The sequence below is a fragment of the Podarcis bocagei genome (genome assembly GCF_964188305.1).
Source record: "Podarcis bocagei genome assembly, chromosome: 4".
Lineage (NCBI taxonomy): Eukaryota > Metazoa > Chordata > Lepidosauria > Squamata > Lacertidae > Podarcis > Podarcis bocagei.
This window is the reverse complement of record NC_138128.1, coordinates 29,782,848-29,800,499: the sequence shown is the minus strand read 5'-3', so window position 1 is coordinate 29,800,499 and position 17,652 is coordinate 29,782,848. Positions and strand designations below refer to the sequence as shown.

At 39.1% G+C, this 17,652-nt stretch overlaps 1 protein-coding gene across 5 annotated transcripts in view; it reads right to left on the bottom strand.

Moving 5' to 3' along the window:
* Positions 1–17,652, bottom strand: part of TRIP12 (thyroid hormone receptor interactor 12) — a 71,368-nt gene that overhangs the window by 25,030 nt on the left and 28,686 nt on the right. For 2 of the 5 annotated variants that reach the window (XM_081189876.1, XM_081189877.1), the window contains exons 5-19: positions 14,484–14,589; positions 13,689–13,825; positions 12,044–12,127; positions 10,913–11,008; positions 8,154–8,302; positions 7,592–7,627; positions 7,171–7,266; positions 5,616–5,708; positions 5,299–5,460; positions 4,890–4,958; positions 4,638–4,803; positions 2,917–3,034; positions 2,628–2,784; positions 1,956–2,109; positions 440–668 (exon numbers count right to left, since the gene is read on the bottom strand). In XM_081189876.1, coding sequence (XP_081046002.1) covers positions 440–668; positions 1,956–2,109; positions 2,628–2,784; positions 2,917–3,034; positions 4,638–4,803; positions 4,890–4,958; positions 5,299–5,460; positions 5,616–5,708; positions 7,171–7,266; positions 7,592–7,627; positions 8,154–8,302; positions 10,913–11,008; positions 12,044–12,127; positions 13,689–13,825; positions 14,484–14,589 — 1,852 coding nt within the window. Of the gene's footprint in view, positions 1–439; positions 669–1,955; positions 2,110–2,627; positions 2,785–2,916; positions 3,035–4,637; positions 4,804–4,889; positions 4,959–5,298; positions 5,461–5,615; positions 5,709–7,162; positions 7,267–7,591; positions 7,628–8,153; positions 8,303–10,912; positions 11,009–12,043; positions 12,128–13,688; positions 13,826–14,483; positions 14,590–17,652 lie in introns of those variants that run through there. The other 3 variants (XM_081189878.1, XM_081189879.1, XR_014007040.1) reach the window with 2 other exon arrangements.

The window sequence follows — 17,652 nt, the reverse complement described above, 5'->3', positions numbered from 1 at the left end:
GTTTAAGTTTTCTGTTTACGAATAGGTTTTTTAAATTATTTTGTCTGGTATCTACTTTTTCTCCTTGGTCAACAAGCAAATCAGTCAATAGCTCATTTGAAGACCAATTGCCATATAATGAGCATTTTGGGATTTTGTCACCGTAAAAAAAAACAAAAAAAAAACGCACACATCCATTGCATATACGCAATTTAGAAAGCAGTTATAGTTAATGAACAATGGGTATTCATTAATTAAAAACGCTGTGCCTTTCATTTCCTAGAGAACACAGTGGCAATCACAGCTAAACACAGAAGCCTCAAGTGGTAACCAGATATCTTAAGAGGCAGTTTGCATTTTGAGACTCTTGTTTTAGTCAAATGAACTGCTAGGTTAAGAATCTGACTCATCACAATATCATTCAGAATAGGTTTTGCATCAAAGTGCGCATAACAATTACCTTGATACTGCATGATTTTTCAGCACATCCTTCAGAAGTTCAGCATCAGCAAAATAAATGATCCTAAGAATTGCTCTAAGGCACTTGTGTCTTACTGCAGGTCCAGCTGAAGAACTGTACACTTCATAGAGAACACCAAATAAGGTTTTAATGAAAGATTTGGCCAGTTCTGGGTCTTCTTTCATTAACTGGGCTCGAGCATCATCCTTCTTTGATTCTGGATGTCCACCTACAGGAAAATAACTTGACCATTAAATATCAAGGAATGGCACGTTGTTTAATTTTATCCAGCCTAAACCCCTCAAGGTAACATACTAGCATAAAATTTACCAAAAAAAAAATAATGTACCAGGAAGTACTATTCATTTATTTCATAAAATTTATACACACCACTTAGTTGTAAAGAAACCTCAAAGTGGTTTACAAAAAGATGAAACAATACAACCAAGAAAAAAAATCACTACCATGTTTAAAAACAGCTGGGTAGGCTTGTCTGAACAAGGAAGTTTTTAGCAGGCACTGAAAAGAGTACAGTGAAGGAGCCTGCTTTGATCTCAATAGGCAAGGAGTTCTGAAGTGCACATGCTACCACACCAAATGATCAAGTTCTTACAAATGCAGAACAGATATCATTTGGCACCTGTAGTAGTGCCAATTCCACAGACTGAAATGGTTGAGTGGGCACAGTAGGGCAAGGCCTTCTCGTAAGTAAACCAGTCCCAAGTTGTTGAGGGCTTTATTATGATAACAGTAACAGCTTGAACTTGATCCAGCAAGCAAATTGACAGCCAGTACAGATCTCTGAGCAGAGGTGCTATATGTTGACAAGGACTCACTCCTGTCAGCGGTCATTCTGCAGCATTCTGCGCTAACTGCAGCTTCTGGATCAAGCCCAAGGGAAAACCCAGAAAGAGTGCATTTCGTCAATCCAGTCTTGTAGAAACCAATGCATGAACACCAACCCACTGTGGGCTCCATTTTATTAGCATTCAAATTTAAGTTTATTGACCTTTATCCAGCACCAGTCCAGCACTGGCATAGCCTCTCCTGATTCAGATGCTATGGGGAGAGAAAGCTAGGTGTCCTCCTCAAAATCCCCTGGTGACAGTTCCCTGCAGCTTCATATAGCAGGAGGGACAGTATAGATCCCACAGGGTGCAACAAAAATTGCCCATTGCTACTGTCTGGTAGTAGGCTTGCGGGGAGAAGTGGAAACACTTCAAAACAGTACCTCCCACCAACAACCCACAAAGTCACTTCAAAGGAATACCATTATTGATGGTATTGAAAGGTGCAGAGAAATCAACGAGAATCTGAATTTAAATTCATTTACCTAATTTTCACACTCTAAAAGGGGCAGAGTGGAAATTCTCATCATTACATATTAGAAAGCATGTGACCCTAAATAGGATCTCGTTCCTTATGATAGGTATCTGAACGACACCAAACTTTATACAGGAGACATGCCTTAATTACAAAAGCAAAATGTGGGAACTATTTTTAAAATAGTACTTACTAGTGTTGGTATTGGCTAGAGGGTTAGGTTTTCTCTGAATGGCACGTGCTGTTCCAGTATCCTCATTGATCTGCTGCATAGAATTAAAGTCAATTGTATAAACACGCCCCAGCGTAGACAGACTTATTTCATCTTCACCAACCTGATGAGCTGCCTGAAGACAAATATGTAAGTTTAAACTCTGTATGAGTTTTGAGTTTACATAAATGAAGATACCGTGTTCCCCGCTGCTGAGGGATAAAATGGGCACAAAATGAAAGCGTTGGTAACACCCTCATATATGGGCCATGTCACAAATAAGGTTTTAAAAATTGTTTTTTGCCTGCTTTATGGTTTAATTGTCCTGATTTCATATTGCAAGCTACCCTAAGCACTTGCTTAAATTATTTTTTGTGGACTACAAGTTTAAAATTAACATTCCAAAGTTTTCACCCTGTACTATATAGTATCAGCAAGGAAACTATTTTAATGGATATATTCAGCTAAGTCGGACAAAAATATCCACCATTTCATGAAAATGACTATACATAAGCTTCAAAATTAACCTAGCCTGAGGAGATGATTTCCATTTCACAGCTAAAATTTGATTAATAATTGTTAACCAATGTATACATTTACAAGAGTGAACAGTAAGCAATGTCTTTTCTTATACAGGGGTGTGTGGGTTACTACCTCAATTATCCGGCTATCAATTCTGTTATAGGGATGCCAAAGACCTCTGTCATCTCGCCATTGCCATATTGCACCATCTGTGTTCTGTGCGTTTCCTTTCTTTAGCATGGTGTCAACAGCAAAAATTCCTTCTTTCGGTAAGCAAGGCATCAATTCACTGAAAAGAGCAAAAACAAACAAAATTAACAGCAGATTTTTGTGTAATGCTAGACTTCATGCCAGTGTATTACGAAAGGGGATCTCATTCCTGAAAGAAAAACTCACCCCCCCCCCAAAAAAAGAGCCTTACCAGATAAGTGATGTAAGCTCGTACAGTTCTTGAGGGCTTCTTGGAACAAGGTCAATTTGTTCCTGACAACTTCCATTGGAGGCTCCACAAAGAAGAAAGTGAAGAGTTTCTGCAATATCTTTAAGCATAAACAATCAATCACAATGTTACTCTGCCATGTCTGTAGTAAGCATTAAAGAATGCTCTCAGAATGGAGCAATCCCAAGAAGAATGCACTTAGTGTGTATTTCTACTGCAAGAATTAAGTGTACACAGTAACAGTAACTGAAAGCAATCCAAAACCATACTGCACACATGATCCTCTCTAAAGCATAAGCCTTCAAGTGTGTGTGCCTGGGGAGGTATATTTCACTCTGGGGGGGGGGGGGAATGGAAAAATCTTCTGACTCTTTATACTATGGGTTGATGCTGGCAACTTTACACAAAATAAAACTGATATTGGGTCCTTAGCAACGACTTTGGGGGTCACCAGGAGGCCAGGGTCCCTAGTGAACATTACAGGCATTTGTTAGGGTGAGGGAAAGAGAAACCAGTGCATTAATTAGCACAAAGGAATTGATTGGCTGTAATTGGAGCCTACAGCTCATTCCCTCTCCCCACCCCACTGTTGACTAGGATTGCAAATAGTATAGAAAATATAGTTCTGTACAGTGTGAAATCTGTCAGATCTACTGTCAAGACAGAGTTGCATCTAAATCAGTATGAGATGGGGAGGGGAGGGGAGGCGAGCGCACCTGCCCATCTTTGGGCAGGAGAGTTACTGCTGCTTACCATGAGGGAGGTTGGCATTGTGCCAATGCACCAACAGAAGCAGCTCTACCAGTGTGTTCACACAGCAGCAACCTCCCTCCTGCTTTGCCCCTCCCATTCTCCATCCACACAAGCAACCACAACTCTGCTACTAGGCAGTCGTAAGTGCCACCTCCTGACCACGCCATCTGCTGCTGATCTGTGCCAGAGCTCCACATTTCTCTAAGCATGCTTCTTTGTCTCCATGTGCTTGTTTTGCCCTTTTCATATGGTGAACACACACACACACACACACACACACACACACACACACACTTCTAAGTGATGCATCTCAGTTTACTGTGTCAAGAGTACACCAAGGATAGTCACAAGCACCAGGTTTGGAAAGCAATGTGTAATTTTACTAAATGACAAGATAGAGACATTTTTCTCATTAGAAACAACATGTGAACCAAAATTCTGAAATTCTGGTTCAGCTATCTTGTTTAAGCCTTCAACTACAAATGTATGTTGTCACGTTGCAGACTTGAAAACATGTTTTGTTACTAAAAAGTTAGAGCTGAAATGAAAATCTGAGAAATATTTGCTGTACAAGCAGAACAGAAGCTGCTCATTGCAGGATCCCACTATCACTATTTATCTATTTTTTAAAGATCCAGTAGTTTGCTATCTTTTGAGTTTTGTAGAATTACTAGAAATTACCCAGTGGCAGTTGCTATTCAAGGGAAAAGCTTTACTCAATTTTGTGTTCTCAATTCATCTCACTCAGCTTTCATGCCTAGATTTTGCAATGAAACAGCTTTGGTTGCCCTGTGGAATGACATTTTCTTGGAGAAAAATGGAGAGAGTGCTATATGTTAATGAAGCTGCTGCAGCAGGCATTTAACTATTTGCTATCATTTCACTTGCCAGTCCTACAGACACTATAACATCTAGTAAACAGAATACTAAGAGCCTACACATGCACTTACTTTGCTTCATAAGTTGAACTGCTAGTGTAGGACAGTTGGAGCACATAAGGGAAAACATGCGCACCACCATGATGAACATCCCTGAGCTCAGAATTGGAGGAGTCACTACTAGGAGCTGCTGAATATTTGTGAGCAAATCCTTAGAGGCAACTTGCTGGAGGAGATTCTTCAAAGAAAAGAAAGAGGGTTTTAAGTATCATTTGGTCAAAACCTTTTTTGAACATTATGCTGAAGACAGAAAATAGATGCTACCTCCTCATGTTGGAAGTTGTCCACTAGACGTGCAAAACAGAGGCAAGTGCTTTCTACTGACTTTTTGTCCTAAGAAATTGAAAACAAGTATTACATTTCAATACACAAGATTTGGCATGCAGGTACATCAAGAATTGCAATCCTGGAATTGTCCTATTACAGTGTTCGGCAGAGTTAACTGAGAAAGCATAAAAAAGGACCTAGTCAAGCTAATACACAACCAAGAATCACAACCCAAGAACTGGGACAAACTTCTTAATACCAATATATTTCCATAGCCAAAATTATCTCCTTTAGGGGGCTGTACTACCATTATGGTCCAGTGAAATTTCTCCACAGCACATGTAGATCAATCTAAGATTCACATATCAGAACAATTAGAAGATAGCTGACCCAGACAGTTTCTGACCTGGTGGGTTAGTCTTTGTGTAAGCAATGGCAGAGAATCTGCAACAAAGTGAAACTCATCAGGAGTGATGCTCTGGCAGCAGTTGGCAGCAATAGCTAGTGCATTCCTCTGGGCATTTATGCTGAAAAATTCCAGATACAGCAGACAGTCTGCTAAGCCTCCCTATAATACAAAACACACAAAACCAGTTCAAGCAAAGAGAGGACTTTAGATCATCAGGAGAGATACAGAGGTTTCTTGGAGCAAGTGCTCTTTAAAACTCTGGTAACAATCAAGATTAAAAATAGCCCCTTTTTTTAATCAGAAGAAATACTTACTGCCTGCAGAATAGCTTTACTATGTCTGCGTGATAACATCTCCAAGGCAGTGAGTGCCTGCTCTGCCACATCAATACACTGAATAACTTGCAGCTAGAACAAATAAAAGCAATTTATTTAGTTTTTAAAATGATATGAAACAAGATTAGAAATTGATCTATGCTGTCAATCATTTCCCAATGCTCAAATTTTGAACCATACTTTAATAGTTTCCATTACCTTTAAACATGCACACTTTATAATAAAACTTTATATTCACTCAAAAGCTTAAGCATTATGTAACAGTAATTAAATTGCTCTTGTTATGTACCCTATACTATAGATATATATTTATTTTATACAACATTGGTGTGCTTCATTCCGATTCCTTACTTAATCACATGGAAAGAAAATGGGATTGTCCAGTATTTGTGTACAGTATTATACAAACCATTTCCAAATTGTAACATTTTACCCCATACTACTACTACCTATCATTATTTAATTTTTTTTTATTATTATTATTATTATTATTATTATTATTATTATTATTATTATTATTATTATTATATCTGATTTAACTCAACCACAGCACTGAAATTTACAGTGTTCTTGAATCCTCCAGAACAGACTGAACAGAAAATTCAGGATTACTGGAACTGGCAGAGTCTTTAAGTTTACACTTTGCCAAAAACATTTGACTACTCAAATGAATGTTCTGTAAACTCAGCCATAACTTCTGGCTTTGATGTATTCAGCTTACAGGGCTGTGGGTAGGACAGAAGCAAACACTTTACCCAGGCCCGTTAGTCCAGGCTTGCAAGCCTGTTACCAAGAAGAAACCTATGTTCTCTATACAGTGTCCAGATATTGCTAGAGCCAACCAGAAACATGAACAGAAGCAACGTCCTAAACAGTGAGGTGCTTCTGGCCCAAGGCCCTGTAGAAGAGTGAGTGAGTGAGAGATAGTATGAGTTTGTGTGTGTGTGAGTGTGTGTGGACTTTGTTTTAAGTGACAATGTACCAAGCTACATTACATGTTCTGTCAAGAACTACAAGTCCCAGTTCTTTTAGTTTCTACTGGCAAATTTTATGCAAAGGCAAGAGCTGCCAGCAGGGTGTGGCAGCCAACCAGCAACTGGAGCAGGGGAGAGAACAAGTCCCAGAATCATGGACTTTTGAGACCCCAGGGACAGGAGACACCAGTGCTGCCAATAGGATTTACTGGCCCCAGAACATGCATAAACAATACAAAGCTAGGCCTCTCATCTCTAGAATGGTATTAGAACTGGCACTAGATTCCAGGAACAATATCTGAAGGTCATACATCACTCACGTATAACATATATACATACCTGCTATGCTATCATATTTGTTCATAAATACAATCAGACGGCTAGAAATGTTAGGGAACTAAAAGCAGCTAAAAGAAACAAGTAAATACTCTTTTTTTTCCAGGTGTTGGAGTCCATCTTAAAACTTTATACCAGGTTGAGAAAAATTACTCTTTGTACTGCTTCATAAGACATTATGTTACAACAAATGTTAAGTTCATAAAGTTAGTTAACCGTATTACCTTTTCCAAAAAAACAGGAATTGCATCTACTACAACAGCAGATGATCTGGGAAGTGCTTCCATCATATAGGTTAAGGCTCGACAAGCATGATTCATCTATTAAAAGATATAAGAACATAAGAGCCCTGCTAGAGCAGTTCAAAACCTATCTAGTCTAGAATTTTGTTTCCCACCATGACCAACCAGATGCGTGTAAGAATCCTACAAAAGTAGAGCATAAAAAGTAATAGGTCTTCCCTACTGTTGTTCCCTAGGAAGTGGTTATCACGAGACATTCTGCCTCTTGTACTGGACCTAGCATATAGCCACCATGACCAGCAGCCATTGATCTAACAATGCTATCTAGAATGTGCAAACTAGCAAAGCCTGCTTTGAGATTTACCTGAAGCTGCATTTAACAAAGTGTGCATGAAATACTTACAATGTCAAAATTGTGCTCCATCTGCAGCAATGTTATCTGCAAACAATACGAAAGGATGAGTCAGCTTGCAAGAACAATTTCTCTAAATTCTAGTAATTTATAAGTGTGCTGAATCTACAATTCCCATCATTCCTAGCTAACAGGACCAGTGGGCAGGGATACTTGGAAATGTAGTCCCAAACATCTGGAGGGCTGGAGTTTGCCTATGCCTGCCTTATGAGATAGGTTAGGCTGAGAGAGACTTGCTCAAAACCACCCACACAGCTTCATGCCTGAGCAAAAATTTGAACCCATGTCTATCCAGTTCAAATACAAACCCCTACCCCCTACACTGGATCTCAGAATGGCTAGACAAGATGCACATTTATTCCCTAGTTGTCTGAAACACAATCAGTAATTTGCTGTTTCTTTAAAAATGTCACTTTTTGCCAAGGCCATTGGTGAAACATACTGCTCTAAAATATTTAGAGAGAATGCAGTTATTGAAGCATTTACTTCTTCATGAAAACACAGTGGATAATACATTACATGTTCAAATGAATGAGTGAAGACTGGTCCTTACCAGAGCTGGCACAACACTCTTGACTGGAAATCCTCCCAAAGTTTCTTCATTCCCCATGACCAACAACTGACACATTTCAATCACAGACTGTAATTGCTGGCTTTCATCAGTAGCCTGGAGCCCCTGTAGAAGTTGCTGAGCTTTAGAACCTAGAAAAATTGGGGATTTTGAAAGCTTAAATCTTCCACTTCCACAATATATTATCATAGTTCATTAGGAGAGACAGGGCATTTTCATTAGCTGCCTATCATAAATATGAAAGCAGGAAGTCAGTAATGCTGCATTTATATGTATCTTTGTTGATATTTAAATGTTATTAGATTACAGCTACCAAATAAACCAACAGTATGTGCTGTAAGCTACCGAAATGCACTATAATATTCAAGAGAGAGTGCAAACTGAATCCATCCTGATAAGATAGGAACAGAAATAGAAAGACAATTTAAGATCATTTTTTTAGCTAGCAGAGTTCTCAACCTGATCAAACCCTGGTAGATCTATGGGCACATAGTTCTGAATCACTATTCAAAATTAAGTTCCAAATTCACCTGCAATTGAGACACACACACAGTTAAGCCTCTTCTCACTCCTGCTAATACTGCACTTGTAGCTTTCTGTACTTCAGGCTTTCTAGTGATGAACTGATGCCAAATGACAGATGCCTCCCCGGAGGACATTAAGCTGAATTGTATATTGTCTTCCTATGCCAACTGTAAAGAATTGCCTAACTGTAGAGAATTAGGCTGTTATGCTGTACTGTTATGTCATTATACTGGAATAATTACACTGGCAAAACTTTGAGAGGATCCCGATTCTGTTTTAAACATTCAAAAACTTTTCTTCTTCATGGTACACCCTCCACAGTGAAGTACCAACAACAAAAAACCTTTAGTCAAAATATGCAGTTTTAATCAATCATGAGAGATTAGAGAACAATGTGTTTCTGAACTGCATCTCACCAGTCAAAGTTTCACAGTGTCAATAGACTGGGCGTACATCTAAGTCTGGATATGTCATAGGCTAGTGCTTCTGTTAACATATGCATCATTTACTTAAAATACAGAGCTACCGATGAAACTTCTAACAGCAAGGTAAGTAGATACATCTTCCTAATTTAGGAAAGCTTAGAAAATGTAAACCACCTTGGTCAATGGACTGAATCACTGTAGAAATATTTGATTACCTATGCAGAGGCTGTGTTTGGACAATGTTGGTTTATTAAATGGGGATTTAACTGTGAACCACTGCACTGTGAACCACTATTAAACCAAAAAGCCTCTAATTAACCATCAAGTACAATAAAAATAGTGAAAAACACATTTAAACTTTAGGATTCCTGCAAAAGCAATTATTTGAGAGAACAACCAGATAAGCATAAAAAAACAACATACTAAAGGTTGAAGATGGGTACTTTTCATTCCCAGCTGTCAGGCTGACCTTACTACAGGACAGATGGGGACAACTGTTCCTAGCATTGCAGGCCCTCCCTGTGGGTCCATGTGGTTGTTCAGATTCCTTAGAAGGGGCCATGGTCCAACCAAATAGGAAGCGACTCTTGGACACTGTCAAACATGGCACCCCTTAGTCAACAATAGCCAGTGAAATTGGGAATGTGCACCCATGTCTCCAATCACCCACCCACAACTCCAGGAAAAGTGTTTGCTAGAAGACAGTACTGAATTAGGTACATCCCAATGATTCTTTCTGGCACAAGAAAGTGTCAAGCGTGGCACTCCAATTCCAATAATAGCCAAAGTGTTTAGAAATGAAGAACTGGGGGTGTACACCCCAAGCTCTGAGCCACCACAAATCATATACCTAAAAAAAGCCTTGTACAATCAAAGACAAGCTTCCATGTAAGATGGCACAGAACTGGCATCCAATCCAGAGAAATAATCATGTGCAATACACCATCCCATGCCAACCATAGCCAATGTATGCAGAATGAACAAAGTATCAGAGAGGGGTGTGTGTGTGTGTGTGTGTGTGTGTGTGTCCTAATAGGTTTTCAGCCACTCTAAATCATACAATGACATTACAGCATTGTGTCCATCTCAGTGCTTAGTTTGAGCACAAGACACGGTCAAGCATGGTGCCCCCATGCCAATAGCAGCCAAAATGTTACCCAAAAGCTAATTTGGAGATGGGGCAGGGTGTGTGTCCTTTGGACCCCTCGTAAGCAGTGGTTAATACTTTTCAATCCAACTACTTGGGATGATAAAACATTATTTGGCAGGAATGTAAAAGGTCAACCTTGTTTTTACTGCACTAAAGTTTCCCCCTTTGTCCAAATCATAAAATGATGCCCACCACATATGGAACATGTCAAAATCCTAAGTCACATTGTGAAGCTGGAAAAGGATTAATGGTTGAATCATGGTGAAAGTGCTGTGCATGTAGACAAAAAACCCAGATTTAACTTGGCTTAAGAGACAGAGAAAGGATCATCCAAACCCTGTGATTCAAGTCTAGAAAGAAGTAGCTGTTTAAACAGGTTGCTTTAAATATGTTTCCCTTCGGCTGCAATAAATATAATTCAAGTGATTATGAAGAAATCCACAAATGTGGAGGTTTGACAAAAGCCAGTTAATAGGATGTTTTTGTTTTTTTACTTGTTAATAAAAGTTACAGTACAAGATATAAGTATTCTGAGAATTTAGTCTTAGAAGTAGTCCTTCAAGAAGCTATAAGGCTGAGGAGGGACAAACTTCCCAAGAGTAGTAATTCCAGAAACTTCCTGGATGAAGCAGCTTACTTACTAGCTCCACTTCCAATTGTCCGATGAAAAAGTTGCGACATTCGAGGACCAAGAGGACCAAACAGATGTGGAGGAAGACCTCTAGCTTCCAACAGAGCTAGAGACAAAAATATACATATAACTTATTTGAAACTCATGCACAGCACCGTAATTTATAATTCACATCACAGACTTTCAGTGTTGTAGCACAGATTATTAGGATGATTAAACCCTACACCATAACAATAGTGAGCCAATTCTAATCAAGATCTGAGTGCAGTGAAGAATTTTAATATGGGCCGAGCTAGAACTGCTAACTTAGAAGCAATATTTTACATGCATTTACCTAGTCAACGGCCCCAAGCCTTGAAAGCAGTAATAGTTTAAAATAATTACTAGCATACACCCCACTTGAACACCTACTTAAAACAACGAAAACTTAGATAACCTATTTATTCTGATTGAAAATGAAAGTTCTAATACCTACTAATGGTACTACTTAAGACAGCTAAAGGTTTCTATTAAGGACAAAAAGCAGTTGAATCCTCTTTGCTCTTCTAAAAAGAAAAAAAATTAAGAGCAAGGACTGCCAACTACCACCTAGAAGATAACGAAGCCAGTCTTTAGAGGATGCAGCGCTAGACCAAACAAAAAGATAAAACATTTTCTAATCACCATAAAAGCTTTTCCTTCCAATAATGAAACTTTGACTTTACAGTTTATGACGGCAAATGCAGTTCCAGAAATCAGAATGGGCAACATCCAGTGATAAGCAGACCCATTGTAATCTATGTACATTTATTTCAATCAATCTATTCTAACTTAATTCTGTCTACTCAAAAGAACAATTTGGCTGGATATCACCCAATGCCATTTCCAACCTTCTCACCTCAAAAGTTGTATTTTTTTATTTTAACCATGAAGATTTCACTTAAGTGATATGCCATCAATAATCAGAGTAGAAACTGGAGTAGAAGGAGTGAAAAAAGACATACAAGTCCCGGGAAATTAATGCTGACTGATCTACATTTCCTTCCCAAAGAATATAAAAGTGCAGCATTAAAAATCCTTAACATTTTAGAACAAATCTAAAAGCTGTGGTAATATTTATTTACTGTAGTCATGAGTGTAACATAAGCCTCTTAGTTTGTACCTTGCAATCTCCCCATCTCAGAATCATCCGATTCACTTTCACCAGAGGTAGTCATGCCCACAGCCCCAGCAACAGAACTAGAAGCTACAGGAGGGGAAAAAATTAGTGGCACTATATTAATAAGTCACACAGTATACATACTTGTTAACTCTTCCTGAAATCCTCCTTCCAAAGTAGTCAAAGAAAACCTTTAATGACTCCAGTAGGAATAGGAATGGGCATACAAAAAAAGCAGGTTTATTTTTAGTCTTGACCCACATAGTATGGAATGACTGCACTTGAACACACAAGGTCAGTTTAAACTTTCAGCCATGCAATATGGTTGAAACTTTGGGGCTTCTTTTTCTTTAGTAAATAAGCAATTTAAAACAGAGGGCAATGGCATTATACCATATAAAACAATAACAGTTCAAACATATTTGCTTAAACAGAAAACTGACAGGAATATTAAGAATTAGGAGCTATAATCAGAACTTGGTGTGCCTTGCACCCTGCAACAAGGCTGCCAAGCAGATATGCACTAATACAGTTTGTAGGATTAGACTAGTGTGGCAGCTTTGTAGCTTTCACAAAACCACAGAGGTGAAAGAGGCAGAGGAAACACTTCCCACAGACTTGTGGAACAGACAAACATTTGTTCAGGGTACTATTAGTTTGCTTGTTTGCAGGGTAAGTTGCTAACAGCAAAAATCTATGCATGTTTACTCAGAACTAAATTCCATAGATTCATTGGGATTTACTCCCTAGAAAGAGTGCATATGTCTGCCCAATACAATGAAAAGTGAAGGGTATTAAGATGCTTCTATTACCTGTTAATAGAAGTATAAACAAAACTAAGCAAATTAAAACTAACGTGCAAAAACAGCCATTGAGCAAATGGCTTTGCTTATATTCAGCAACACTTCTTACCAAAATGAAGTCAGTAGATCTATGATCCTATTAAGCACATGGTATATTGGACAGGAGCCAAGGCAAATGAATGCTCACTCCTTTTTAACCACAGGAGAGGTATCAGGAGTCACATACATACACCCTGCCCTCACTGTCCCTTGACAAATATATTTAAAGGAAAACATCAACATTAAACCACAGTTAATACTAGCTAGGATTCCTTGTTTTAACAAGAATCTCAGCCAAACTTGAAACCTCAGTAAGAGACTACATATTTTTAGAAGGTGAGATCTAAATTTATCTTCAACTGACTTGAATAGAAACATAGGTATCGCTAAGTGTAGCTGGTGCAAGAAAAAATAGAAATAGCAGTCCCATCCAGAGGTTCTTAAGAGGAAACTGTTGGCAGAATATGCTTTGAAGCTAAAGAACTACTTTAGGTACATGGTTTGGGAATGCTAAATGGGTCCTCTTTGAACAAGCCTCTATGCTATATTATAAACTGTCTTCCAAAGTCTCAAATGGAGTATAACAGATCACAAAGCGGAAACATTTCAAGTAACTCAAGTCCAAAGACCCTTTGAGCATTTTCTCCTTTTTTAAATCTGGCCAAAACGGAGCACTGAATAAAGCATGTAAGCTCAGCTACTTAAGTGTACTAGTATGGACATTTCTAGGCAGAGCAAATACAAACAATTTATGGACAATAACTGCTTTTTCTGTGCCAGTGTTGAGTGACACTAGTTAGCCATACCTGCTGCTCCTTGTGGAGCCTCATCAGCTCGTGCAGCTGAAGAATTAACGCCATCCTGGTTGTTATCAGGATCAGCCATTTTCTCCTGTCGGCGAGCTTCAGCTGCTCCTCTTTTGCCCAGGCCAGAGCCTCGCCGACTGAAAACAGAATTATCATCAGAAGCCATCGAGATTACACTATGTGGTCTACAGTGCTGGTACTATCAGCACTCAAAATTAAACCATGCAGACATGGAGTCATAACAGAACAGTTAAACTATATGCAAAAAGTTTTTAAAAGGGAAGTTCAAACAGTCACATCTGCAGATGAAGCAGATGAGAGGCATGTTGAGAAAAAGAGATGCATTATCAACATTATCACATCCATGCTTCGCTGACTTCAATACCTACTTGTTCAGATATGCCAACAAAGAAATTTCCTTCTATTTTCCTAATTTCTATTGAAAAACAGAATTTCTGTATTGTTCAAAACAGCTGGTGAGTAATAACACATCTTCAAGACCTCACATCAGGCTAGTTAACAGCACTGTAATTAGATTATCTGAATTGGGCCGTACTTCTCTTGTAACAAGTTAGGTTATTTTGTAGTGTCCATTTCAGCGCTGAGAAATTGGGCCCCTGTATTAAATTATCCTGTCTCTTGGGTGGTTTATTGCATATTATCCTGTAGCCACCACGACACAAATATAGGTTGTCAATAAGAATGTGCTTTCTAAACTCTTCGGGGAGATTCCCTCAAACACAAATTCATCTTCACAACCTTAACATACATGTAATTTTTAAAGTTCGAAAATACCTGGTACTAGCACAGGAGCCCGTGGTCTTTTGCCGTGTGCTCCGCCTTAAACTGGGGAGCTCCGCAGGTGGTGATTCACTGCGCTTTTTTGTTGATTTTCTTAAGCCTAAAGAGAGAAAAAGACAGCTGAAACAAAGACAATTCTAGTTTCTTTACGAAGACTGTGCTTCAGAAAATGAAACGAAGCTGCACATTCTTCCTCCTCTTGACCAAATGATGGATTCAAGGGAAAACACAAATTGTGTTTATTCTCTATCAGATGCAATACCTTCTGTATTGCATGTATTTATGTGGTTAACAACAACATCACATTATATGCAATAACCTTGCCCGGCTATGCCCCTCTTTAAAAAAAAGATGGGGGAAAGGTCCCCCCATCTTCCACCCTAATTGCAAAGCCTTTTTAAAGAAAGAAAACTTATTGAAGCATGCATCAGAATCCATCTGAAGTCTCTGGGCTAATTTGCATATCACAGTAAACCATGACTTACCACAAAAAGTTTGTTGGAGCATACTGAAGAATTTTCTACCTTTACTCTGTTTGGCTTAGTGTTACATGGGAACCAGTCTTGGCTTCCTGAGTCTCCCCAAAACAAATCACAAGCAGTAAGCCAAGGTTACCAGAACTAAGCCAAGTCAGAACTTGTTTGTATTATTAGCTGAAGGGCAGGTATTCAAAGAGTATGCATGGATGGAAGAATCTCAAATGTGGATTTCTATCCAATCAAGCTCAGCAACTGCAGCTGAACAAGTTCCTTTCTCCTTAAAGCTAGGGTCTTAACAGGGCAGTCACTTTTTAAAAAAATCATATATAAAATAATGGGAAACGTAAGACAAAATCCTTGCTAGTCCTGTGAAGGAAGTATAAGCAACATTGTGAAAGATCCACTTATTGAAGGCCAAAGTCCTAGATTAAGTACTATGCGTGAACAGAGTGATGTCCTTGGTCTACATCTTAAAAGGACCTCAAGGCCTCACAAGGCACAATCTGAACTAAAGCTAGAAATGCAGGCATTGCCACCGGGGTCATTTCAAGTGCTATGCATTTTTCCTTAAGCTTCTTTTGAAGGAAACTAACAGTTGTATTTTAGGAGTACCAGTTTGTGATATAACTTTGAACACAGATTTCAAGCAGTACTCTGGGGTAAATTTCCATTTTAGAGGGAAGTTGAACCTACAGAAGAGCTATGAAATGTGACTGAGCAGCAAATTTTTATTTTTAAATATGCAAGAGTTTGAAATCTATGTTCTAACAGTAAGAATGCAAAAGATATCCAAAACAATAGCATTGTTTAAACAAAGGAAGGTTATTCCTTTTCAGAAGTTTAGAACAAAGGCTATGGGATATGAATGCATGGAAAACTACTGAAGTGACACAGTCATACCTCATGTTGCGTCCGCTTCAGGATACATGTTTTCGTGTTGCGTCCCGTGGCAACCCGGAACGGGTTACTTCTGGGTTTCACCACTCGCACGTGCGCAGAACTGCTAAATCGCGCTGCGCACATGCACAGACATGGCTCTTCAGCTTGTGTTAGTTCCGTGTTACAGATGGGCCTCCGGAATGGATCCCATCCGTAACACAAGGTTCCACTGTATTTTGGTAATAATAGCTAGCATACGTGATAAAACCAAGAGAGGTTAGTGGTTGTGAAAGGTTGCGTCTACAATATGCATTCAGAAGTGGACCCTATCCCTTTTCTAAGGAGTGAAGCACTCTATGTAGAAAATGAAATATATTCTGATCATCTTCGAGACTTAACACCAATTTTTAAATAAGAACTCGGAACTGTTCTTGATCTGGGAGCTGGAGCAACTTAGCTGAACAATGTTTAGACTAGTAGCTTCTGTCCCACACCATGTTATGTGGTTTAATCTACCATCAGACCAGGGTGTATGCCTAAGAGCATCCAAGCAACCTGTTGCAAAGTTGACTTGAAAATGCTTTAGCTGCTCAGTTACCAGACATAGCTGAGTCATTAACTACTTGAGAGATAAATTTCCTCCTATCACTCCTACCCATCTCAAGGCTCAGAAGGATTCTGAAACCTTGCATATGCCCGAATTCAGGCCACAGGTTGCAAAAACAACCATTTCCCATCATCGGATAGCAAGCTGCAAATTTATTTTACCAGCATAAGCCTTCCTAAGATCATTTATGTATCATAACCTTAAAATGAGACTACTACCTATACATATAGGACATAAGCACAAGCTCTCCAGAGTCCTAGCAAAGGACTTTCTCATCAACTCCTACTTGATCTTTCAAACTGGAAATTATTACTATTATTGTTATGCACCTGTCCTCCTTTCCCAAGGTCCCAAGGCAGGTTACAACACCAAAATACAACATAAAAATGACTTAGAACAACTTAAAATCACAAAAATAGGGTAGGCACTAAAAAATACACACCTCAAGTGCCAAAAGCCAGGGTAAAGAGGTGTCTTCAGAATCTGCAGGAAGTTGTAAAATGAAGGTGCCAGGAGCACCTCTGTGATGAGGGAGTTTCACAACTTGGGGGCTGCCACAGAGAATGCCTTCTCTCAGCCCACCACTACCCAAGCCTCTGATGGTGGAGGAACTACCAAGAATGACCCTTCTGCCACTCTTAGCACCCCTCCACTTATGAATTCACATTGTGGCCTATTCTGACTAGTAGCAGCTTTGTAAGGCCTAAATTAGAGGTTTTTCTTAGCCTTGCTACAAGATACCCATTGTCCTTGTTATTTCAACCTATGAAATCTAAACTATATGGACAATGTAAAACAAAAACAAAACCCTATTCTCTACTGTTAAGCATTTGGTCTTCTGATTGTACTGATTTACAATAACCAGAATTTGGTCGTGTACTAGCCAGCCAGCTCATGAAGTTAAGTGTGAGGCTCTTCTGTGTTTCAACTATGGTGGAAGCACAACTGGTGGGGTCAAGAGATAGGGCTCTCTGAATGGTCATAGCATCCCAACTGTCTTCTCTTAGTTTGTGAAGACTTTTTCCTGCCAGCAGACCAAATCTCCTTTTTTTACTGGAAGATTGTGTTTTATCTGCTACGCCTTGGTTAGATTTTATTTATTAAATTTGTATTCCTTCAGCCTAAAGGTACGCCGGCTGAGACCCTACCTGCCTGTGGACCGTCTTGCTAGAGTGGTTGCATGCTCTGGTTATCTCCT